Raw genomic sequence first — 24935 nt, forward strand, 5'->3', positions numbered from 1 at the left:
GCCGTCCAGAGTCCCCCTGGGCACACGGCATGACCATGATAAGATGTCCCCATAAAGCGCTCTCAGGTTCGGCTGGAAGCACTGAAGCTAAGGAAGCGCAGACACACCTCCGTGTGTCCGTCTGCGCTCTGTCCAAGGCCGAGCACCAAACGGATGCCACTGATCGAGGGACTGTGATCACTTGGCACGTGGCTTCCATGCCGAGTCCACAAGTCACACGTGGCATAAAAGTGTCTCGTGCCAACAGCCACCCAGAGCATCTGCCCCTCGTGAGCTGAAGGATGTCACGCCGTTTGAATGACAATCACCATAGCCCGAGGCAGGAACATCTGACCGTGTTGGTGAGGGTGCTGAGCTTGGGCTTCCTCCAGGGTCTGCGTATTTTTGGATTGCCAGCAGGCCCCCCACAACTCCGTCAGGGGCCGTGGGAATCTGCAAACCCAGGTTAGGCTCTGCCCGGGTCTAACGACCTCAGTATGAAGAAGAGCAAGGAGCCCCATGGGGGCAAAACCACCGTGAGTTGGCGAAGACCCTGGTGGCTTGGTTGACATGCTGCCCATGTTCACGCTTTGGGCCGAGGCCCCGGCCCGTGGCCCTGGGCATAGTCATCACTCCAAGTGAATGTGAACAGTATTTCAAAGGTGGACAGGAAGTCATTGCCTCGTCAGCTTCCTGCCAGCTAGCCAGGGAGTGTGGGTTGTGTGTGCGTGTGTGTATACGGGTGACATCAAAGATGGGGAGACCAAGAGCTTCTCTGGGGGTGACCCCAGGGCCAGGGGGCGACCTTGTGCCTCCTTGTCAGTGGCCTGTGGCTGCAGAAAGACCAGGAGCCCGGCCCCAACTCGAACCGCCCTGTTTGGACCAGGGGGTTCTTGAACAGCCAGACTCTGAAGCCCTGGATCATGTTACCCCCACCCCCCACCCCCCCCCCACCCCCCCCCCACCCCCCACACTGATGCACACACCCACTTATACATCCCAGGCCCTGAAACGACCAGTTCCTTTAACAGAGGACTAACGTGGAAACGGCACTTAACCTGACGGTATTAGGGTATGAAAACAAAGGTAAACAATTTACCTTTCTCTGTTCCAAGGACCTGTGTTAAATGAAAAAAAAAAAAAAGATGTTGAATGACTCTTGGTGATAGAAAACTTCATGCTATGTGTTTTAGAGCAACTGGTTAGTAGAAGTGGGCAAACTTTTTGTTAGTATGCAGATTTTAAAAATGTACAAATATTATTCCAAAGACCCGGTGGAGCCCAAGGACCCCAAAGACAAGCAGCAGCATTGGCCCACATTAAGCAGAAGTCAATTTTACGCTCTGCGTGATGTCGTCACAGGCAAGCACGGCCTGCTGGGGCGACCGTGAGCTGCTTTGACTCTTTGGAAAGCACTTTCGCCATCGCTATCGAGAGCCTTAGAAATACTGTTATTCTTATCCCAGTAATTCCACTGATGAGACTACTCTTTTCCTGAGAAAACAACCTAGAATCCAGACCCAGTTCCGCATACAGAGATGTCCAGCATGCCATGAGTCCAAGTGTCAGAACCCTGGAAACGGTTTACGTGCCCATCCGAGCGGGGGCTGGGAAGTATTCGCTCATCCATGTGGAGGGCGGAACCAGACTGTACTTGACACATGCCTCAACGTTGCGGAAAAAGTCCAGGGTGAAAATTGGACTCATGGCGTATTCCATGGAGGGGGTGTGCACGTGTGTGTGTGTATAAAAGGGATTTGAAGAGATACAACAAAATATTAACAGAGATTGTGTTTAAGTGACTAAGTGCTGAGCTATGGGTTTCTTCCTATTTAAAAACTGCGCATGAACACATACCCATTATTCTTTTTCAATGTAGCCATTTATCTTCCCAAACATCTCCTTTCTCTTTCTTCCCTTAACAGTGGTGGGATTCCTGATCATCCTTCATATTTAAAATCCATGTGCTAGCCCTGGCTGGCGTAGCTCAGTGGATTGAGTGCGGGCTGTGAACCAAAGTATCACAGGTTTGATTCCCAGCCAGGGCACATGCCTGGGTTGTAGGCCATGACCCCCAGCAACTGCACATTGATGTTTCTCTCTCTCTCTCCATCTCCCTCCCTTCCCTCTCTAAAAATAAATAAATAAAATCTTTTAAAAAATCAGATAACATTAAAAAAATCAAGTGAAATGTTTAAAAAAAATAAACAAAATCTATGTGCTTAGTGGACTCGCCTCCCTGGGCTCCACTCTCCTCTTACCAGAGCCAAGGCCTCACAAGAGGTGCGGTGTGTGAGCAAAGACTCCTGCCCCGTCCTTTCCCGCAGGAGCTGGGGAGGAGCTCAGGCACCATCAGATGAGACAGTCGTAACTTGGGGGACGGAACACATCCCTCTGTGGCCTGTGGGTCCATGAACCTTCTGAAACTAAAAGCTATTTTTTTTTCCTCCAAAAACTTGCACACTGTTTTTTTCCCAGAGGGTTAGGAAGATTTCTTACACCTTTCATCACATTTTCCAAAGGGGCTGAGGTCCACGAGAAGTCAACGCCAGGGTCTGCAGAGGAGGCTCGGAGAGTGGGGCCGTGGACCCAGAGCCCCCCCAACCCCCCATTTCCTTGCGCCTTGGCTGACCCGGGAGCCAGGTCCCCCAACTCCCATTTGCTCCGCAGACAAGGAACCTTTAGCGCAAACCGCTTACAGGGGCGCACTGGCCCACAGAGCCGCCCTTTTGTTTCAAAGGCCACGGGGCCCCGGGGCTCTGTAGAGGGGACATGCGTTTCATCACGAGCAGCAAATCCAGGCCAGTCCAGAGGCTACGTGAAAAAGGGCAATGACTCCATTCTAATGAGCGGTTCACGAGTCTCCCCACCGAGTCTTCCCCGGGACTTTGAACCTGGCAGTTCAAAGTGCTCAATCAGATGCAGCTGTGGTTCCTGGGCGCGTCAAAGGCAAGGAGGGGGTGCTGGCTGTGAGCTCCGCCTCCCCGAGAACCCCGGGGGAACAGATGTTCTATCTAATTGAGACCCAGTACACGGTTAGCTTGAGGGCCCCCGAATTCAATCTAATGAGATTAGAGGGTGGGGTGAAATGTCTCTCGTGTCTCTGTTAACTTTTTGTTGTTGTTAGAAAATAACACATATTCAAAATAAACATTCAAGTATGCCCCTCCCTCCCCCTCCTTCTTCCTTCCCTTCCCTTCCCTTTTTTTTCCCCCCCATGTTAGCTCGAGGTGTCTGTGTTTCCCAGTGCAGAGTCTCAGGTTGGGAGGACCCTGGGCGCAGGCTCCTGCCAGCTGCGGGGGCTCCCCCAAGTCTCTCCACCTCGCTGGGGCTTCTTTTCCTCTTGGGGTTTTGTGATAAGGAAATGAGACCACGCGTCCCTACTTTGTTTGAAAACTGAAAAGTGCTACGTGAATCTGAGTTGGGGCAGGTAGCCCATCATTTCTGGTCCTCGAGATTCTGGTCCCGCATACACACACAAGCATGGCATTTGTCCTATGAAATAAGCTTTTGTGAGGAAGAAACGACCAAGATGCTGGCCCCACACAAACAATGGGGAAATACCTTGGCAAAAAGATAAGGCAGATAAGGGGGAAGAATGTGTTTTTCTACCAGGCTGTGTTGTTCTTGAGATGGTATCAGCGTCCAGCAAAACGTCAGCCGATGTTGCAAGGAGAACGCAGTCCTGGTTTCCAAGGCTGACTCTCTCGCGTCCTTGTTTGTTCGTGACTGGGGCCCTTTGTCCTTTTGGACTGGCCAGTGAGTTTTGTGGGTCACTGTGAGCGGCAGCCATTTGCTCCTTGGGACACACAGATCCGACGCAGAGGAAGAAAGGGGTGGAGTCCCTCCGGTGCGTGGGACTCCCTCCTTCCCGGTAGCACCTGGAGGTTAAGGACGAGCGGATGCAGTTCCGGAGTAGAGCCAGGGCCGGCCTCTCCTGCACCAGCCATGTGCTCTTCCCCTTGACTCGGTTATCTTGTGGATTCGAGATAATACGCGTCTTGTCGGAGCCACACGCTGGAAACGTGGCTTGATTTTAACGTCCTTCTAATGCCAGTAAAGAAAGAAACAAGGACGGAAGGAAGGAAGGAAGGAAGAAAAGCCAACCTCTGCAGTCTGGATATGAGAGCATCGGCCCACATTAAGACCAGAACCAAGTCCCTCCAGAGGCTGCGGGGGGTGGGGGGGGAGGGACGTGAGGACACTCCCGTTGCGGGACAGAGACTTCCATCCGTCACACTGGACTCACCGCCAGCCTGTTAAGGAGCCTTGTCTTCAGGGACTCACGGACGCAGCCATCCCGGGGGGGTCTGAGACATCTCCCTCTTTCCTGACTCTCACGCCGTTTATCGAGCCTCTAGGCCCCCCTGGTTGCTCACGTGCTTACTTGGACTTTACCACAGCTTTGCAAAGTCGGGCGCGCTGCTCTCTCTTGTATGGCCAGGAAAACAGAAACGGGGGTGGGGGGGGGGGGGGTTTGTCCAAGTTCACAGAAGGCGGCAGAGCAGGTTTAAAGCCCAAGTCTTATGTGACTGTGTCTTGTATATCATCTCCTTTGTAGTCCTTTCTTGTGAAGAACCCACAGGAGGGTATAATACAATTTCCAACATCGTATTTCTGGAATGTGGAGCCTGGCAACCGTGGGTGGGGACCCTAAGTCTCCCACGGGAATTAAGCCCGTTTCTCTCGCCATTGTCCCCTAAACTCTGAATGTGGTGGCAAGTAGGATCTTGGTTTAAAAGCTGCATCTTGTTTTGCTTTAGTTTTCCCACCTTTAAAACAGGGACAATAATAGCCATTATCCCCTGTTTTAAATACATAGCATGGCTGTTACGCTGATTAAGTACAGTAGACCATTTAACGCCAACGGTATCTTGCCCATTGCAGACGCTTAACACACAAAAACCCCCCTTGTTTCCAAGGACAAAGTTGCTACTTACCTCACTTAGGTTCTTTAAGCTTATCTGTCTGCAGGGAAAAGAAACAGAGTGTCACATAAAGCGCAGTTCATGATTTTTACCAACATAAAATCATTCTGAGCCCTTACAAACCTCTGGTTACATGTTATGGCCAGAGCATTGGCCCACAGTCCAGTGCGACCTTTATCACTGTTGCGTAAAACCAAAGCCAGGTTATTTTCCTCGTGATTTTCTAGGTAAAAGAAGAAGTGACGAGCCAGTTGAAAAGGTGGTGACAGACAGGACATGAAGGAGCTGGCTTCTTGTTTTAGGGGAACTGACATAACATGACCGTTCCTCCGGACGCTCGGTTTTCCCTGCCACGTTTCATCACCACCGTCACCACCTGCTATTATTACCGTGATTCTAAAGCTCTTAGTTTTTTGCTCTGAGGACGTGTGACGGGCTTTAAACATGAACTTGTCAGGGACGGCGGGATCCCAGGAAGCAAGTGCACGAGAGAGGATGCTGGCGACAAATGGAGCCCGGAGACGGAGGGAAACCCACGAAACTGAACAATAGGGGACCATTCAGTCTGGGGTTTGCCAACGTGGACGATGGACAAACCTCAGAAGAAACCCCAAGCCTTGCATTGGTGTCGACGAGTCAGTGAGCGGCTCAAACTCTCATTTTTCTCGCCTATAAAACGGCTGCGAGGGCGTCCGTCTGCGGAGGGATACTGTGAGCAATGGCAGAGTTAGAGAAGGACGCGTTGGGCCTCGGAGGGCCCTGTGGTCAGGCTGTGCTCCCCGTCCGCGAAGGAGACCCGGCCGGGGCCCGAGGCGAGTGGGCGCGCGGTTCACCCGGGTCTGTGGGTGCAAAGGCTGGGCCTGGAGAAACCCCAGGGGCTGGGGCTGCGACACCACCCTCAGTGGAGGGCGTCGGCTGGGTTCTAAAGTTTGCCTGTAGCAGATAAGAGAATCTCAGAAGCATCCAGCGCTCCGAGGCCCTGTCCTGGCCTCGGTTCTCAAAGCACCCATTCGGGGGGTCCCACATTTTTTTAATCTGGTTCATCAGCTCCTGGGACAGAGTGCAGCAGCACCCTGCCTCTCCCTTTTAAGGGGGCCGACGGGAAGACAAGAGATAATAGGATTAGAAGTCATAAAGTAAGCCCTGGCTGGTATAGCTCAGTGGATTGAGCGCGGGCTGGGAACCAGAGTGTCCCAGGTTCGATCCCCAGCCAGGGTACATTCCTGGGTTGCAGGCCATGACCCCCAGCAACCGCACATTGATGTTTCTCTCTCTCTCTCCTTCCCTCCCCCTCCCTCCCTTCCCTCTCTAAAAAAAAATAAATAAAGAAATATAAAAGAAAAAAAGAAGTCATAAAGTAGAACAGATACCCAACGTATTGACTGCTTTTGAGTTAAACTGAGGCTAATCTCTGATAGCTGATAGCTCAGCCCTGTGGCTCCGAGTTCAAGTGTGTAATTGCTTTTAGTCTTGTGATTTGAGGTCTCAAGAATCAACCTGTGTTTGACTCCATCCGTGACACGTCTGAGCAGTTTCTGAGAGCTTGAATTTCTCTATTTCTACATGGACTGTATTAGATTGATAAAAATTAATGGTTGAAGTTTGCTTGTTAGGGTTTAAACCCTGCCGGGGCAGCATTCGAAGTACTTAAAAGCCAGGGCAGAGACACCTGTCAAGGTATTTCACACGTTTAAGGAGATTTAACTCCTCTTGTTTGTCAATGAGTCTTATTGCCTGAGACTCCTTGAGCTCTCTCTCAGGTGACGAGCAGAGCCACGGTCAATCTGTGTAAGTAAAAATCACTGGATTTATGCACAGAGCAACTTGACAGATGGCATGGGGAGGCTTCAGGAAAGTGAGACTTTGGAACCGGCTTCTTCAAATATTGGATCGTTACCTGAGGACCCAAGTCATTGCAAGAAATCCCTGCCGTGCCCAGCGGCCGTCCCCAGACCTTGAAGTGTCCGTGTGGACCGGACTCCCGAGTGAGTCGCTGCCCCCCACCCCCCGGGAAGAACAAAGGCGCCTGGCTTTGGGGCTGGGGCGCTCTCTTCAACCAGATTTATGAGACGGGGCTGGCTGCTCGAAGCCCCAGAGGGGCGGAGCAAGGTCTGGTCTCCCGCCCACCGCGCCGCATTGCTTCCCGGGAGCATCTTTGACTCCCGTCTGCCCACATTTGGCCGCTGGAGACAGCTAATAAAATGCGGTCACCGACCACATCAAATAAGCTTTGCCACAGTCTTCCCGCAGATGCGTAGCGGGTGCTGGGCGTGTCTCTGAGGACAATATTTCTTAGTATAAAAATAGCCCTGCCTGAGCCTCCCGTAGTGTTCGGTTCAGTTTCAGATCAGTGAGATCTGAGCCCTCGCTCTACCGTCCATCAGCTTCGTCACCCTGGCCAAGTGGGACCTCCTCTCTGAGGCTCAGTTTTCCCGTCTGTAAAATGGGTAAATCCAGACAGCAACAAAGAAAGTTGGTTAACGTTCTCATAAATAATATGTATGGGAGATACTTGAAATAAAAAATGCCACCTTATATCTGCAGAACACTTTTAACAGTCAAACTTTCTTTTAAATCAAACCTTTTATTCCGAGAGAAGCGTAGGTCTCAGGCAGTTGTAAGAAATGACAGATCGGAGAGACCCCGCCGGGTGTCCTTCCCCCAGTGATACTGTGCGAAACTCTCGTAATAATAAAGTTCACACTCCAAAACCAGTGGATCGGCCCCATTCATAAGTAAGAATGTGTTTATCTTCTTCATAATCCCTACATTCTCTCTTTTAAAGGCCCACAGTTTCCAGGCATCTATATTCTTTTCTTCACTTCTCAAATCGTCAAAATGGACATTTTTTTTTTTTTTTGCCACTGAAATTGCTTTAACTGAGGCACGCCAGTGTGGCTGATTGGAGAGGGAAGACCGTGGTTGGGCAAGGGGGCGTTTTGCTTGTTAAAGTCAGGCGCGTTCTTTAAATTACACTGCAGCAGAAAAGCTGCACCATGGGCCACGGGGTTTGCTGAAGCAGAGAGGAGACACTGTGGCTCCGTGACGTCTGCGCCTTTTTGGTGTCCATCTGAGTGAGCTGGGGACTGGGACGGAGCTGACGCACCCCAGAGACTCCGAAGTCAGCCCCAGGGGCGGCGAGAGCTCAGCACATGTCCCTTGCTCTGTGATTGCCCAGGATGCGTTAGTTCAGTGCACGTGCCGTGGTGTTGAAGTGACAACGGATACTAGTTAGACGGCCATTCCCTTTTAGATCCCTTTCTAATTGTGTCCGAGACAGCCTCAGTGTGACAGTTAGTGCGTCCCTCCCCCTCCCACACACGGACTGCCCTGTGAGCAGAGAGTGCACTCCCCAGGCTCACTTGTGGTCTGAAATGGTCCGCGTGGCTGTTAACGAATGCCAATAGGTTCCCTTTTTACATCAATTTACTTCAGTAAAAAAAAAAAAATAAAATGAGCTGAGGAAAAAGCACGAAGTACAGGGATATTGCACGAGCCGTGGTAATGGGCTGCAGTGGTCCAGAGCGTGGAGCCAGCCGCCCCCACTTCAAAGTTCCCTTCCAGCTTTAAGCCTTCGGGGAATGATTTCAATGGCATTTCCTTATCTGAAGGGCTTCCCTGCAGCAATTGTTCTGGGAACCGGCCACTGAGCCTTAGAAGAGAGAACGGCAGAGCCGAACACAATAGCTGGAGCCGCCACTGATGTCCAGAGGCGCAGAGCCATTGTGGAGGCCCCAGCTGCCCGCGGCTGCCCGCCTTCCACTCGAGGATTGCCAGATGCAAATCCCTGCTTCCTGTTGCGGGAGGGGGGGTGGCAGTCATCCCTGGGGCCTGGAGCCGGGCTCTTCCTCCCACTTTGGTGGGAGCAGCTCCGTCGTCCATGCCCCTTCTGTTCAGAGAGAGTGAACCCAGCAGCCGCCTCCTGTGGTTGTCGCCCTGGGACCTGAGTCCCCAGTCATGGCCACCGGACAGCCCACAGGAGGCCCAGCCCTTTCTTGTGTGTGGTGTCATTCTCAGGGTCCCTCACAGGCCCCCCCGCAGTTTTGCCTACGTGGCAGTCACAGACCAGCCCTGCGGCTTCAGCCGGTTCACCCGGCTTCTCTGAATCTGGCTGACCCCGAGTGGGCGGGAGCGCGGTGGGGAGGGGAGGGACGTTTGACCGGGCACCCGCTGTGTGCCCTCCACGGGGCGGGGCCCTCTGCCCCTCGGAGCCTTAGAGAACCAGGCTTTTCCAGCCACGGGGAGGGTTCTGTGAGACGAAGTGTCATTGCCCTCTGGGGGCGTCTGTGATGGGGAGACCCTGGCCCTGTTGCTACCACGCTTAAAACGGATTGAGCCCGCGTCGACTAGAACGGCAGAAACACCAGAGATGCCAGATGCAAGCCTCTAGAGAGTCTGGGGCCACCAGCGGGCTGTGCCACCGACGGCGAGCCCAGACAGGAGTGGGGCTCGCTCAGAGTTCAAGGGAGCGCTGTGGCGGGCACTAGAAGTTGGGGCGCAGGCAGGTGTGGCCCGAGGGGCCTGCTTGACTCTGGCTGCCCATCAGGTTCACCTGGGGGAGCTTTAAAAAAATAGGGATACCTGGATCTTACTTCTCAGAGCAATTAAAACTGATACCAGGGACTAGTACTTTGCAAAAAGCTTTCCTGATCATTTTAATGTGAAACCAGGATGCGAAATTTTGCACTAGAATATCAGGGCTCTGGCCCTGGCTGGTGTGGCTCAGTGGACTGAGCGCCAGCCTGCAAACCAGAGGGTCGCTGGTTCAATTCCCAGTTGGGGCACATGCCTGGGTTGCCGGGGCCAGGTCAGGTCCCCAGTAGGGGGCGCTTGAGAGGCGACCACACACTGATGTTTCTCTCCCTCTCTTTCTCCCTCCCTTCTCCTTTGTAAAAAATAAATAAAATGAAAAAATCTAGGCTCTGTTTTCAGGAAAATAGGGTTCTGGGGGCCTAATTCTGTTGGGGACGGTGGGGGATGCTAGGTGTTTTTCTTCTTCCCTATGGGCTGACAGATCCTGTCCTTGGCACTTCAGAAAAATCCTGTCCCTCTCCACCACGCTCTGTCACGTGGGATGGCTATTTTCTTTGTACAGTTAAGGAAAGCCGTGCTCAGACCGGTTTCAGAGCTTCCTGAAATCGTCCAGCAGAGGAAGTGGCTGGACTGGGATCCAGAGTGGCCTCCGCTGGGTCCCAATGCCCTGGTCTTCCCAGCAGGGAAACCCCCCCACCCCAAAGAAGATACCGTATTTTGCCATGTATAACGCACACCCTTTTTTTAGCCCAAGCTTTCAGGGGAAAACACTTTTCATTTTAATTTTTTAATTCAATTTTTTAATTTACATATAAAACTGATGACCATATTCCAGGGTGTTATTTTGCATATGGATATCATTGTTGCTTTCTAGAGTTACACTTTTAATGCATAAGCATAAATAAAAAAATTAAAAAGATACAGATACGGAATTAGTACTGCCCATGTGTAAATGTGCATCCTTATTTTCTCCTAAAAAACGTAGGCGAAAACATGCACATGATACACGGCAAAATACGGCAACACCCTTTTTCCTCCACACTAACCAAGCTCATCACCTTCGGTGTTTTATTCTGTCTCCCTCCCTCTCCGGGTTTCGGCTAGGTCCTGCCACGCTGTCCCAGCCTATCTGCGCGGCAGTGTTTGTCTGGGGCGCTCCGTTTCCCATTCCCCATTCTGGTGACGCACTTCGTGGGTGTGAGGGCCTCTGCTGCTGCCGCCTCCTGGTCTCTTTGAGAACAGAAGCCGAAACAGGGCACACGGATGACTCCTCGTCTGCCTCGCGCCCTTCGGAAGCGGCAGAAGGAAATACCCGTGGATCAGCCTCCTACTCTGTGCCGGGGAACACACACTGGGCTGAGCCGGGCCCCCCGTGTGGGCTGGGAGAGACAGGCGTGTAGCCGAGTTCATTCCGGGAGAAGGCGGGGGCGCCCGTGCAAAGGGGCTCACGGTGACAACAGGGCACTCAGCGGTGGCCGTAAATACGTGCGTTAAGGGCTTGTCAGGAGTCACTTCATTGTCACGTTAGCCCAGGAGGCAGGTGGTCGCAGGAGCCATCCCACTTGGCTGCCGGGAAGAACCTCGGCCTGGGAAGGGTTGGGCTTTGGCAGGGAGGGAGCACTTCTCAGCCTCGTACATTTGACCTCGCCAGTCTCCTTAGGCCTTGCGGTGGGGCCCACCTGTGCGCACGGCGCGGGGAAGGCCCATCAGCACTCCAGCAGCGCCACTGGGTGCCCAAAGCACCCACGTTGTCACAACCAGAATGTCCCCAGACACTGCTAACCCCTTTGGAGACACAGTCACTCCAGTAGGAGTCCCCAGATCTGCCAGTTTGTGGGAGGGAGAACCTCAGCGTCAGCCTGGGTGGTCGGAGTTGGGCCTGGGCACTCTCCCCGCCCCCCCCCCCCGGCCCCCGTGGAAACATTGTGCCCACGGAGCAGGGCACCGTGGGGGGCAGGAGGAAATGGCCTGGGGAAGGGGGGCGGGATGGGCATCATGGCCTGGAAGAGGAGTGTTTGTGTGAAGCTGTGAGGGACGAACAGACGAAGAGACCTTCTCCACAAAGTTAAGAGGAGAGATGACGTTTTGGGGTCTCTAACAGCCCTGGTCAGAACCGGTGATAAGTGGGTTTTCCACAGACGCTCCAGGCGGGCCTGACATTCTGGATGCCGGCCCCCCTGAGAAACCCCCACTCGGGAAGGACGCCCGGCACCCCAGCCTGCTGGCTCCAGCTGGCGGCCAGGGCATCACGCACGCGGGGCAGGAGCACGGGGCGGGGGGGGGGGCGGGGGGGGCGGGGAATGCTAATCTCTGCTCCGACCCCTAGAATGCGGGAGTTTTGGACACTCAAGCTGTTTGGGGGGGAAATTACGCCCACTTGGGTTTGTCACGTTTTTTGTGATTGGAGCTGGCTGCCCAGCGCCCCCGCACATTTGGGGGTGAGCGCCCCTCATCAGCACCTAACGCCGCAGGGTCGGTTTGGTGACGTTTGCTCGTCGCGAGGTAATGATGCCTTTGACAAACGGTTTTCACCTGCGGCTGTATGCGTCCGGCCGGGTGACGGGAAGGTGGGGACCGATACTGCCCCTCCAACAGCCCGAACCACCTTTCGGTTTTTACATAAAAGGCCCCGACGCTGTTCTGGCATTTACCATTTTCTCTGATAACTAATTCAGGTCTCAAGTGAGCCATTCTTTCAATAATAGCTCATTTCGTTACCAAAAAAAAATAAAAATAAAAAATTTTTAAAAAACTGTGTTCCCTGTTAAAGAATGAAACTGTAAGTTTCTAAGATTATTTCCCCACCCCCACCCTGTCCGGGAGTCTGTTGTGAGCGGGAACTCTTGGTTGGGTTGTCCGGGTTGCCCTCCCCAGCCCGCCTGCCTCCCTGCGCTCCCCCCTCCACCCCCCACGACCCGTCTCTCACCTGGGCCCTCGCTGGACCTCGGGGAGGGTGTGCCTCTGGGGCAGGGGCGACCTGCTGCTCTCTGGCTCGGGCGGCAAGGGCTGGTACTTCTTGGGGAGAGGGAGCACAGGCAGCCTGTGGGAAGAGTCGCGGGGGAAGCTGAGACGCTGGGCTGCATGGTGGCCCCTCAGGCAGCCCCGCCCTCAGCACCCCCAGAGCCCCCAGCGTTGGGGGGGAAGCGCCGGTTTCTGGGTGCCCAGACTCGATGACTCTGCCTGACCCACCCAGACGGTTCGGGCTCGAGAGCAGTCCTTCTCCTGAGGAGCCTGCACCTGCCTCCCTGCCACGTGCTCTTTGGCTTGGTTCTGTTTTCTGATGGAATGTTCTACAGGGTGTCTCTGGTTCCTCGGGCTGCCACCGGTCCGAGCAGCAGGAGGCCGGGGGACACAGTGCCATGGTAGCCTCCCCTTTATCCCAGGCCGGAGAGCCCGAGCTGTTGAAACTCCCCAAAGAAGTGGGGAGACGCTTGAAAGTCGATGAACGCCTCCCTCGCCCACTTCTTGGCCACTCACTCACTCACTCGGCCACTCACTCACTGTCAGGTGCACAGGGCACTGTCAGCAGAGGCTGGAAGTGCAGAGGAAGAAGACTCGGGGGCTGGCTCCAACACCTCCCTCGAGCAGGGCAGAGAGCGCAGTGATGAGAAGGTTCCCAGTGAGGGCAAAGGTCGAGGTGCCCACGGGGCCCCGGGGGGACAAGAGTGGCTGCCCCCTCCAAGCCTAAGAGACCATCTGTCTCTCTCACCTCCGTGTCTGTGTGCAAATGTGGTTCTATCTGTGCTCCTCTAACCGTGTGCTGACATGGTCTGAGTCCCTTGGAGGTACTTCCCGGGGCCAGTCCCATGGGGCGGGTGTCCGGCCTAGGAGAAGGGCGGGGCGGGGGGGGGGGACAGGACGGAGCAGGGGAGCGGGGTGGGGAAGGGCCCGTGGAGCAGCCTGCTGTGAGTGAGTGACCGAGTGAGTGAGTGCGTGGCCAGTGCAGGCCTGTTTCATCTTGGTTGCTGGCCAGCCCAGGTGAACTTTTCCACGTCAAATTCCCGGGTTTCCCCTTGTTAAATTCTGGCGCTTTTCAAGTTCTGGAAGTTCTTACTGAGAGTAAGTAGCGCAGAACAAAACACACTCTTTTCAATGACTTACCGAGGAGGTGGCAGAGGAGACTGCGAAGAGAAAGAGAATGAGAAATCAGATTTACTGCTGGGTGAGCTGGGCAGGTGGCTAAGAGTCGGCGGATTCCCGAATGGAAACGACGGATCCCGACTCCGTTTCGGGGAACAGTGTCCACGGGACATCGGAGCCTTCGCGGCCCGCACGCCCCTGCGCCTGCACGGCTGAAACAAGGACGGGGGCAGCACGTGCGTTTCAGGGACTCTTCTTACCTTGTTTCTCTTGGTGGCTTTGTCTCCTAAAACATAAGAGGGACCAGCAGTGAGTTGACAGAAAAGATCACCAAGCTATTTTCATGCCTGTTGACATGGAGATCATTCCCGTGGGAATGATCTCGGTAGAAATACAAATGAACATTTGTTGGAATCTAGTTAGGTACCCAGCGCCGAGCTACACACGTCGGAGTTACGTAACTTCACTCGGTCCCCGCCCTTCTGCTGCTGACGCAGGAGCCGAGGCTCGGGGAAGTCAAGTGTCTTGCTCCCAGCCACCCCTAAAGTCAGTAAACGGTAGAACAAGATTTCATGTCCCCTCTTCACCACTCTTTTTTTTAAAAAATACATTTGGGGGAAGTAATTTTTTTAAAGATTTTATTTATTTATTTCCAGAGAGGGAAGGGAGGGAGAGAGAGAGAGAGAGAGAGAAACATCAATGTGCGGTTGCTGGGGGCGTGGCCTGCAACCCAGGCATGTGCCCTGACTGGGAATCAAACCTGCGATGCTTTGGTTCCCAGCCCGTGCTCAATCCACTGAGCTACACCAGCCAGGGCTGACCACTAATTCTTCATTAGAGTGAACATTCTTCTATAGATCATAATCTCATTAATTCATGTTCTGGCCTAACACCGTCACTGGACGTTTCTAGACAAAGGAGGATTGCATCGTGGAATTTTCCAGAAAGAAGAATTTTTGAAGACCTCAGAATATAAGCGTTTTATTTTACGGGTGACAAAACGGAGGACAAACTAGGTGGGACAGGCGCTCAGGACCACCCCACCCTCGAGAAGCCTGAATACAGGCCGGGAAGGACTTTCTTGTCTTTTAGGTGGTTCTATGTCTATAGTGCAATTCAACTCAAAGACGAGGGCTGAGCTGCTACCCCGGGCTAAGCCTAGGACCTACCCGGTACGGGGGAATGGAAAGACAAGTAGGTCATCATCCTTCCCCTCGGGGCGGCCATGGTTCTGTTTCCAGGCCCGTGTAACGGGGAAGGGGAAAGGCCCGGCTCCTGTGGCCGCGGCTTGTGCACCAAAGTGGGTGGACAGGCACTGGACACGTTGCTAAACATGTGATGGGAATTGTAAGGAGGGACGGGCGTGCTGTTGATGGAAGATACGGGGGGACTTAAGTTTGTCTGGGGCGTCAGAAAAGCCTCCTGGAGGAGGCGGTGCTCACTTATCTGTGAACATGGATGTGACATGGTGTTGTCTGGGGGCTGTGGGTGGAGGTGGGGAGATAGGTGTGTCTCCTGTTACATGAGATTCGCGCCTCAACCCAGGACGGCATGGGTGGCTGCACGCTGAGCCTCACCTCCTTGCGTGTGAGATGAGCTTGGGCTAAGCCTGTGGGCTTTAGCTGTGCTCTGCAGAACTCCCTGGGCACCCCCGGGGACTCCTGAGAAGCCCACACAGCTGGGGGCTGCTCCTGGCTCATCACCCATGCCATTGGGGGGGGGGTCTCCACTCTATCTACTTCCCATTGGATCTCCTCTTAAGATTTCCTTTGGGTAAAGATGCAGCTGCCGAAACAGCATTTATCCAACTGTGTTCAACCCAACCCAGCAAGACGCAATGCATACTGGTCTGTGGGGCCGGTCTTCCAGGTCTAAAAGAACTTCCTCATTGAACAAAATCTCCATTCCCCCTGTTTTGTTTTTGTTTTGGAAAAATTTCTTAAATAACTACGATAGACTTCTCTGCATGAGTTCAAGTACAGATGGCAGACAGGAGTCGTAAGTGTTCTCGGCATTGTAAAAACACAAAATATGACCCAGGATGTATTTCAGCGATAGCAGCAACATAGTTCATTTGGGTCTTTGGCTATTTTTATGATATTACCAAAAAGCTTACACCCCATGATGTTTGCTTAAGACACAAAATTAGAAAATGTAAAATTAACTTGCCCATGTTTTACTGGGTTCTGACCTCACCTTCCAAGCAGCTGAACGACGGGGGTGCGGGTGGGGAGCTACCTGGTTGCTCGTGGCAACGAGTTTCCCTGTGGGACTACACGCTGGCTTTGCAGGACGCCTTTGTGCTTAGCTGCCGCCACATCTATGGGGGGTCCGTTCAGTTCACTGGCAGAAAACCAACAGGGAGACGGAGTGTCTGGGATCCGACAGGAACGTCCCCTTTGTTGTTTCAGAGACACCTGTCTCGTTTGCTCCGGTGACTCTGGGAGCCGAGAGAAGGACATCTGTCTCCCTGTCGGTCACCGACTTGTTCCTGAGCACACAGCGCGAGTCGGGCCCGCGTTCATTTTCGGTACATACGCTGATGTGGTTGTTGGGGAATGTAATAATAATAATAAGGAGAAGAAGAAGAAGGAGGAGGAGGAGGAGGACGAAGAAGAAGGCCGCTCTTCCCACATACCCTACATTTCGGTGGCGAGAGAGAAAACAAACAAAAGCCCGTGAGGACAGGTGGTGGTGACACGGGCCACAGAGAAGAGGAAGCAGGATGAGAGGGAGAGCAGGGCCTGGAGGGGGCCGGATGGAGGGGGGGCTGCTGCCTTTCGGGCAGACCCCAGAAGGCCTCCCGGACGCGTGAGGGGCACAGGGGCCTGAGGGCTGTGAGGGAGCAAACCCGGTGACTATCTGGGCGGGGGTCTTCCTGGCAGGGGGGACAGCAAGTGCAGAGGCCCTGGGGTGGGGTGAGGTGAGCGCGTGTGCGTGCGTGCGTGTGTGTGTGTGTGTGGGGGGGTTGGTGGCAGAAGTGAAGGGTGGAGTCGCAGGTGGGGGGTTGGCTGTGAAGGTGGGGGTTGACTGTGGGGGTGCCCAGACCACAGGGGTCTCACGGGCTGTGGAAGACCTCGGCCACCGTTCGTCTTTGGGACACACCGTCAGAGGGTTCTGTGTCTTCCCTGTAACAAGGGTTTCCCTGGCATCATGCAGCAGTCCTCCCTCTCAAAAAGTCTGTGTACGACAACGTCAGGGGCAACAGCCACACCCCTGAGGTTTCAGCTCCGCCCAACGTGCCTCCTCGTGGTAATTGACACCACTGGGCTTCTCTTCTTCGCTGCTTAGACAACTGAAATCCTACAAACTGAGAGTTAGCGATGAACTTCAGGGACCCCACTGGTAAGAAACCCGGCCACACAGGTGAATCGATGGGTCATATTGTCTCACAGCTTTGGAGGGAATCCAGGTAAAATACAGCCAGGGTTTGTTTTTGAGGGGGCCTTTTAAGTAAAGTGATACCACCTCAGGCATTTGGGACGACAGAAGAGGATTAAGATTGGAGTTGAATATCTTGAATTTGAATCTTGATGCTGCTGCTTCCTATGGGCCGAAGAATCAGAGCGGGTGCTCAGCAAGGGCTCGTGAAATGAACGGATGGACTGAGGAAGGGCTGAATCCTCCCGTCTGGAAAAGTGAGGGGTGGGTGGGCACTCACTTCGCCGGCATTCGCGTGTGCAATGCGTGGCCAAAGGCACTTCAAGGGCACAGTCTCTATTGCACACCCACTGTTTCTAGCTGGTGTGGGATGGAAAATTAGCGGAAACATGGCAATTTTCCCTTCTGAAGACGTACACATTCTCAAGCTCTATGAAAAGTTTCACGTCTGCCTCGCAAGGAGACTCAAATATTTCTCCTTCCAGGTCTTTCCCATCTTGAAAACTGAACAAAGCAGTTTCACTGGGACGAGGCTGGCACGCGCGCCACCTGGCGGCCAAGTGTGTAATTAGCACCCTCCGACCAGTGTCCTTATTGGCTCTTCTGAGACAAGACAGATTTCATTCCAGCTGCCAAGTTTATTGCTTCTTGGGAGGTAATGAGCCGAGGTGAGCCCCGCATGGCTGTAGAATCTGCTGCTCCCAGTCTGACCGTTACCTCTGTAACTTATCAGGGTGATACCGTGAAGAATCTTTCAACCGCAGAGGGGTCTGTGAAATTAAAGCAAAGCCTCCCGGAGAAGAAGCGAGTATCGCGAGACTTTCTGTGTCGCATCTGGAGCAGTTTGTAACAACCAAGGCTGGTTGTCACATTTTCAGGGGATTTTGCAACGCAGTCGTTGAACACTGTCATTATTAACAAGTAAACTATACAAATGTACACTGCAGCTATATCACAAACAAAGTTAACACATGCTCAAAACTCATGACTGCCTAATCATCCCACTATGTTTTCCTGTTATCTTTGCTGTTGACGTTGTTTGCCGCTGCTGCGTCTGTACTGGAGATACTGGGAAAGGGCATTTCTTCCCAACGCCACGCTTCAAAGATCATGTCAGTAGCTTGAAGTTCGCCGTCGTGGAAGCATGTATTTACACCACGAAAACTGGCAGATGGTACAAATCAGCGTTTGATTTAGTGTTTTGCTGCTTGTCTAGACTGAAGATGGTGATGGAGAAAGTCGACATAGCAAATGAAATTGAAAAGGGTGCTGTGTCTAGATCCATTGTGACAAGAGGAAAATCGGGGAGATGAGAGTTCCTGTTGCCCCACACCCTGCCCGCACTTGCTGTTGCCAGTGCTCTGGGATTTGGCCCTTCTCGTAGCTCTGCGGGGGCAGCTCCTTGTCTTACTAGCCTTTCCCTGATGACAGGTGACGAGGAGCCTTTTTTCATGTGCGTATTTGCCATCTGTTGAGATCTTTGACCCATTTTTTAAAAAATATTTTATTTATTTTTAGAGAGGGAAGGGAGGGAGAAAGAGAGAGAGAGAGAGAAACATCAATGTTCGGTTGCTGGGGGCCGTGGCCTGCAACCCAGGCATGTGCCCTGACTGGGAATCGAACCTGCAATGCTTTGGTTTGCAGCCTGTGCTCAATCCACTGAGCTACGCCAGCCAGGGCCTTTTTTTTTCATTTTTTTTTTAACAGGATGCATGTTTCCTTATTGTTGAGTTTTGAGAATTCTTTGTATACTTTGGATTATAGTCCTTTATCGGATGTGTTTTTTGAAAATACTTTCTCCCAGCCTGAGGTTTGTCTTCTGATTCTCTTGGCATATTCTTTCGCAGAGCAGTTTTTATTTCAATGCAGTCCAGCTTATCAATTATGTCCTTTCATAGATCGCGTCTTTGGTGTTATGTCTAAGAAGTCATCACCAGGCCCAAAGACATCTAGGATTCCTCCCATGCTGTCTTCTAGAAATTTTATGGTTTTGATTTTTTCATTTAAGGCCATGTTCCATTTTGAGTTAATTTTCTTAAAGGGCATAGGTCTGTGTCTAGAATTTTTTTTTCCCATGCATGTGATTATCCAGTTGTTCCAATTGCTGTTTGTTGAAAAAAATATCTTTGACATGTTGTATTATCTTTGCTTCTTTGTCAAACAGCGATTGAGTATATGTATGTCGGTCTGTTTCTGGTCTCTGTCTGTTTCTCGATCTCTTTGTTCTTTCACAGCCACTGTCTTGATTACTGCAGCTTTATGGTAAGTCTTGGAGTTGGGAGACATCAGTCCTCCAACTTTGTTTTTAAACGTTATTTTCAGAGATTTGGTCATGAAACATTAATCTGCTTTTGACATGCTTGGCGCTCCTGCTAATGAGCTGAGTGACTTAATGCAAGTCATTTGGCCTCTCCGAGCCTTGCTATCCTTATCTGTGATTTAAACAGTTGCACAAGAAGACGTATAAGATCAAAGAATTTGTTTCTCGACAAAAGGGACAATGACACAGTAGAATGGTTACAAACAGGATCCTTGAAGTCATTCCTGTGGGTTCTGGTCTCACCTCTGTCCCTTACTGAGTGACTCTGGGCAAGTTATTTAAATGTGTGGATGTCAGTTTCTATTTCAGTTTCATTTCAGTCTGTAAAATGCAGATGACAAGGTGTAATTCCTTAGATGGTTAGGATGAAATAAAACAATGCTTGTTTTTTACTTAGCTGCCATTCCATTTGTGTGAAATACCTGTAATACCCTTTATCTATGAAACATCATGAAGAGCAACACCTTTGGAAGCAGGCCATCAGTACAAGAGGAGAAACAGAGCCAGGACAAGATCGTATAAAACTTGGCCTCGGTTGCAGGATTTGTTCCGTCTAAGGTTCCAGGATCTGTGGGAGGGAACCACTGGGCCTTGATGTCCTGATGACTCATCATGGAAGAGGAGGAGGAAGCAACTTAGGGTTCAAGTAGGTAATGGATGTTTGACAAGGCCCATTTGAGAAAACTCTCCAACCTTGTTGAAATTTTGCAAATTCCAGCAGGAAGTTGCTGGAGTCAGCCCCTGGGTTGGAGGGGAATGATGAAATAAGGCAAAGTCAAGGATGTGGGAGGGGCCTGCCTGCTTCGACACCTCCTCAAAGAAGGGCAGAGAGTACAATTTTTAGGATCGTGTACTTGACCCTGTACTTACTTGAGCAGCTTTATGCTGGGATTAGGGAGGAACGTGGGACAAAAACATCTTTCCAGAACGAGCCCGAGCCCGGGGAGACGCCTTCCCTGCTGGCCGGGGTGTCTCCGGAACTGGAGGGAGGCCGGGCAGCCAGGGCGCAGTGAGGGCTGAGGCCAAGGGCTACGGAAGGGGCGGCTTTGTGCACAGGAACCGCATCCATGGATTCGCAAAACCCTGGACTGTTGTGTCCCCTGTATTTCTACAGGGGCGCTGGGAAGGCCCACGGAGGGAATGTGATTTGCTAAGTTTAAAAATGGAGCTGAGATGGGGCCAGAAGCAGCCCAGGCTACTTGACCCGCCCCTCTGGAGGCCCCCGCCTCACGGGCCAGTGTGGCTGAGGGGCCAGGGCTCGCGCTCTTGGTCCAAGGACACCTGGCAGAGCTCACCTAACACACGGTCAAAGTGGGCTGCGTTTTAGAGTTAGTGTAATAAGCATTTACTATGCACCCACACGTGCCCGACACGGTGCTGTGCACTTACTGCAGGGAAAACAGAGTCTAATGAACTGTGGTCGTTGTGAGTGCAGAGTTGGGTTTGTTTTAGTATTTGTCTTCAACAGATTTATTTTGTATGCTAAACGCCAAGATAGACTCTCTCCGTCTACAGGCAGAGTCGAGGAGACAGCCCGGTGCTGGGCGAAGGGCAGCGGGTGGAGAGGGAGGGGGGGTTTTTGGGAATCGCTGGTTCAGTGTCCCTTGGTCAAGAGCCTGCTGAGTCCCAGGGACTGTGCTGTGGATTTTGCGCTGGTTGTCACCTTGAAAACAGGCAGATGCCTTAGGATGTCGATGCTGTTTTCTCCATCTTGGAGACATGGAAACCTAACCTTGGAGGGGGAAGATACTCGTAGATTTCATGTTTGGGAAGTGGTGCAGCTGGGATTTGAACCCACGCCCACCATTCACACATGCCCATCTTAGCTGCTTCTGAGCCTCAGAAGTCCTGCTGAACGTCTCCTGAGGTCACAATCTCACTCCTCTGTCCAATGGCCCTTGTTCTGCGAAGCCTTCCTGCACCTTTTTTTTTGCAGTTCCCACAATCCCTAATGCAGACCCGGCCAGACTACGGGGTCCTCGTGGTCTGCGGTCTCCTGCGACTCAACGCCCCGGCACGAAGAGATTCGGGACAAAGTGACCTTCTGCCCTGGTCATCACCACAGGGTGTTGTCACTGCTTATTTTTTAAATTCTCCTATGTGTGGTCACTTTAAATTTCTCTCTTGGAACACACATTTAGTACACCAAGCCGTTACCAGAGGCCTTTCCTTTTCTGGAGCCTTGCAGTTTTGTCCGTGTGAAGGCCGTGAGGCCAAACCCTGCCCCGTGGCCTCATTCATGAGCGGTTTCACAAAGTTTATCACATTACCTTTGAACTGAATGTCGTATTAATGCCTCTGCTGCTGCTTTTGAGCCAGTGGTTGTGTCTGAAATAAATTCCAGTCTGTTCAATGGCATCATTTTTGCCGTCTTTTGTGTTGCTGTGCTCCATCACTAGGGGGCAGCATCAGCCACCAATTAGTGTCTTTGGCATTGACCTTTGCATCATGTGTATCATCTGTCAGCTAGGAAGCAGGAGGAGGACTTTGCAGAAAACATGTGGGCCCTAGCACAAGCAGTAAGACTCTGGAGTCATCGCCATAGTTGACAAAACACTGGGCTCTGGTCTTGGCTGTGACCACTTGCCTGGTGACCGTGAGCAAGCCACCGCTCTGGCTACACCTCCTTGCGGAGCGTGAAGGAGTCGAACCGCATCGACCACAACGTCATCTCCGCCTCTCATTCCTTCGGCATCTAAGTTCGCCTGAAAGCCAACTCGCGCAGAAAGGCCCTGCGATGGCATTCCGTGGAGTTCCGTTTCGATTCTTTCCAGCCAAACTCGTGTTTCTGGAGATATAGCACCACGGCTCGGTCACCTCTGTGTAATTCTCTGTCTTTTCTTGGGGAGTTCATTGCATGTTGTTCTAAATCCATTCTCGTGTATGGTATGCTTGTCACCTTGAAGGAAATTGGTTTAGAGTTTGTGCTTGGTTCACGTCTAAGGCAAAGAGAAATTCGTTTTAGCCTCCTATGCGCAGTGTTAAGAGGCAAAACCACGCCATGTTTGAACAGGACAGCGCTCCTCATCTGAAAAGAAGATGATTTCCTGCCCTGGCTGGTGTAGCTCAGTGGATTGAGCGCGGGCTGCGAACCAAAGCATTGCAGGTTCGATTCCCAGTCAGGGCACATGCCTGGGTTGCAGGCCATGGCCCCCAGCAACTGCACATTGATGTTTCTCTCTCTTTCTCCCTCTCTTCCTTCTCTAAAAATAAATAAATAAAATCTTTAAAAAAAAAGACAATTTCTCTTGAATCTGTGGTTAATGCTAATGGCTCATCACAAACAACTTATACTATGTATACACTTTGCCCTCAAGGAGAACTTTTATCCATCTTTGGAGATGAAAATAAAGTCAAGCTTCAGGGAAGATGAGTTCTTGAAATCCGATGGTTTCCAGATAATACCAGAATATGATTATAAGAAAAATGACATGAAATGTACATGAACATAAATCTATAACTGCTCAATTTGATGAAAAATATCACCATAAAGTTCTGCCATTACTGACCCACCCAATATGTTTTTTTCTAGGACGTTTTATGAGAATGAATAAATTATCTGAGAATGTGTTTGCATCAAAAACACAGAAGTTTGTAATAAACACATAAATCACGGAAGCATTTTCTAGGAAGATGCCTGATCTTAAAAACGGAGGGAACTCACATTGACTCCCCCCTCCCAGCCTGCTCCTCTGTGTAGTACTCCAGGACTCTGGGTGGTAACGAAGAGCCACCAGTTATGGAAGGAGCCATCAGGAGGAGGTAAAGGGAACTATTCCTACTGAGGTTTTCCACGCGACCTCGCCCCACTCCCTACGAGCCTCCTGGTCTGAAAGCCTTGTTTTCACTCAGTTCCTGTCTGTGGTTATGGCCTCCGTTTACACTGGGATCTACTTTCAAAAACCTGTCCTGTTTCTGTATCCGTGGTACCCATACACCAGCCAACGTCCCCTACAAAATTGACAGCACTACCTTGACTCTGAAAGTGAGGTCCTTGTTGCCCTCCCTGAAAACTGTTTTGCTTTTTGTGTTATGGGCAATTAATGTACATAAAGAAGCGTGGTCTCTTTTTTGCTAAGACTACCGAGAAGCTCGGAGGCAAATTAATATCTTAATTAATGGAGAGATGCGCGCCTGAGGATCCTAAATTTTATCTTTGTCATCCATACAGTCTATTTTCTATCCATACAGTCTATTTTCTACAATTTTTATTTTGATTTTCTTCTATTTTACTGTGCAAGTTTTTGTGAACTACTGCAAAGTCTTTATGGGAATGGGCAAGGTGCAGATAAATAGATGAATGGACGCTCTCGTGATATTGTGACTTACAATTAGTATGCATTGGGTCTTTGTCTCTGGGAAAGGGCTCCCAAATCCCCTGAAATTTCCTGAGTGTGGAGAACGAAGAGGTGCCTATTGTTATGTTAATGCGGTGAGTTTCAGACCACAGTAAGGATGGGGGCTGGTTGTCTGCGGAGCTGCCCCTGTGGTTGGAGGGTTGGAAATGTCAATCCAGCTGAAGTTGGGGAGGGGAGAGTGGTTGGAGCTATAAAGTTCAGTCACCCATGGCCAAATCATTTAATTACTGTATTTTACCATGTGTAAGGAGCACTTTTTGCCTATATTTTTTTGGGGGAAAAATAAGGATGCACATTATACATGAGTAGTACTAATTCCGTATGTATATAAACATTTTTAATTCTTTTATTTATGCTTATGCGTTAAAAGTGTAACTCTTGCCCTGGCTGGCGTAGCTCAGTGGATTGAGTGCGGGCTGTGAACCAAAGCATCACAGGTTCGATTCCCAGTCAGGGCACATGCCTGGGTTGCAGGCCATGGCCCCCAGCAACAGCACATTGATGTTTCTCTCTCTCTCTCTTTCTCCCTCCCTTCCCTTTCTAAAAATAAATAAAATCTTTTTTTTAAAAAAGTGTAACTCTAGAAAGCAGTAACGATATCTGTGTGCAAAATAATAGCTTGGAATACGATCAGCGGTTTTGCCTTTCAATATAAATAAATAAATGAATTAAAAAGTTAAAATGGAAGATTTTTTCCCCCTGAAAGTTTGAGCCAAACATGTGGGTGGGCACTGTGTACCAGACCCATTGCGATGCAGGGCAAAACACAGCATTCTTCCCTTGAAATGAAACCTCCGTAAAAACACCCGAGGCTGGGGCCAGGAGAGCTTCCGGTCAGGTGAGCACGTGGAAATCCGGGAAGCATGGAATCTCTTTACCCTTCCCTCCTACCTTGCCTTAGGCATCTCTTCCCTGGGCTGTGCCTGAGTTACGTCCTTTTACCACACACCAGTACTCTAGGGAGTAAAATATTTCTCTAAGCTCTGTGAACTATGCTAGAAAATGAATCCAGCCCAAGGCACCGGGGTGCGGGGACCTCCAATCTATAGCCAGGGGGTCGGCAGCGTGGGTGACAACCTGGACGTGAGACTGGAGGGGGCCCCGTAGGACTGGGCCCATCACCTGCTCAACCTCAGGTCACACCGGGGGAGGTAGGGTCACAGCTGAGCCGACATGTAGCTCCCCCAGCTGGTACCTGATATAGTGTGGTGGTGTCGGGGCGGGGGGCAACCCCCCAAACCACACGTGGAAATTGGGATCAGAACCGTCTTAGTCGTTGAACAGACATATGGACGGGCAAATGGATGGTCAAAGAGGCCTCTGCGATCGAGGTGCAGAGGGACCTCTGCAGCAAAC

The 24935-nt window shown here is 51.5% G+C and overlaps 1 protein-coding gene across 1 annotated transcript in view; it reads right to left on the bottom strand.

The window, feature by feature from the left end:
- The window catches only part of CLNK (cytokine dependent hematopoietic cell linker), a 132715-nt gene that overhangs the window by 25097 nt on the left and 82683 nt on the right, over positions 1-24935 (bottom strand). The window contains exons 9-13 of the mRNA XM_045834710.1: positions 13781-13806; positions 13542-13561; positions 12367-12480; positions 4920-4947; positions 1079-1097 (exon numbers count right to left, since the gene is read on the bottom strand). Of these exons, the coding sequence (XP_045690666.1) occupies positions 1079-1097; positions 4920-4947; positions 12367-12480; positions 13542-13561; positions 13781-13806 (207 nt within the window). The remainder of the gene's footprint in view (positions 1-1078; positions 1098-4919; positions 4948-12366; positions 12481-13541; positions 13562-13780; positions 13807-24935) is intronic.

The sequence above is a fragment of the Phyllostomus hastatus genome, unplaced genomic scaffold, assembly GCF_019186645.2.
Source record: "Phyllostomus hastatus isolate PE091 unplaced genomic scaffold, TTU_PhHast_1.1 phas_contig_196, whole genome shotgun sequence".
In the NCBI taxonomy this organism is placed as follows: domain Eukaryota; kingdom Metazoa; phylum Chordata; class Mammalia; order Chiroptera; family Phyllostomidae; genus Phyllostomus; species Phyllostomus hastatus.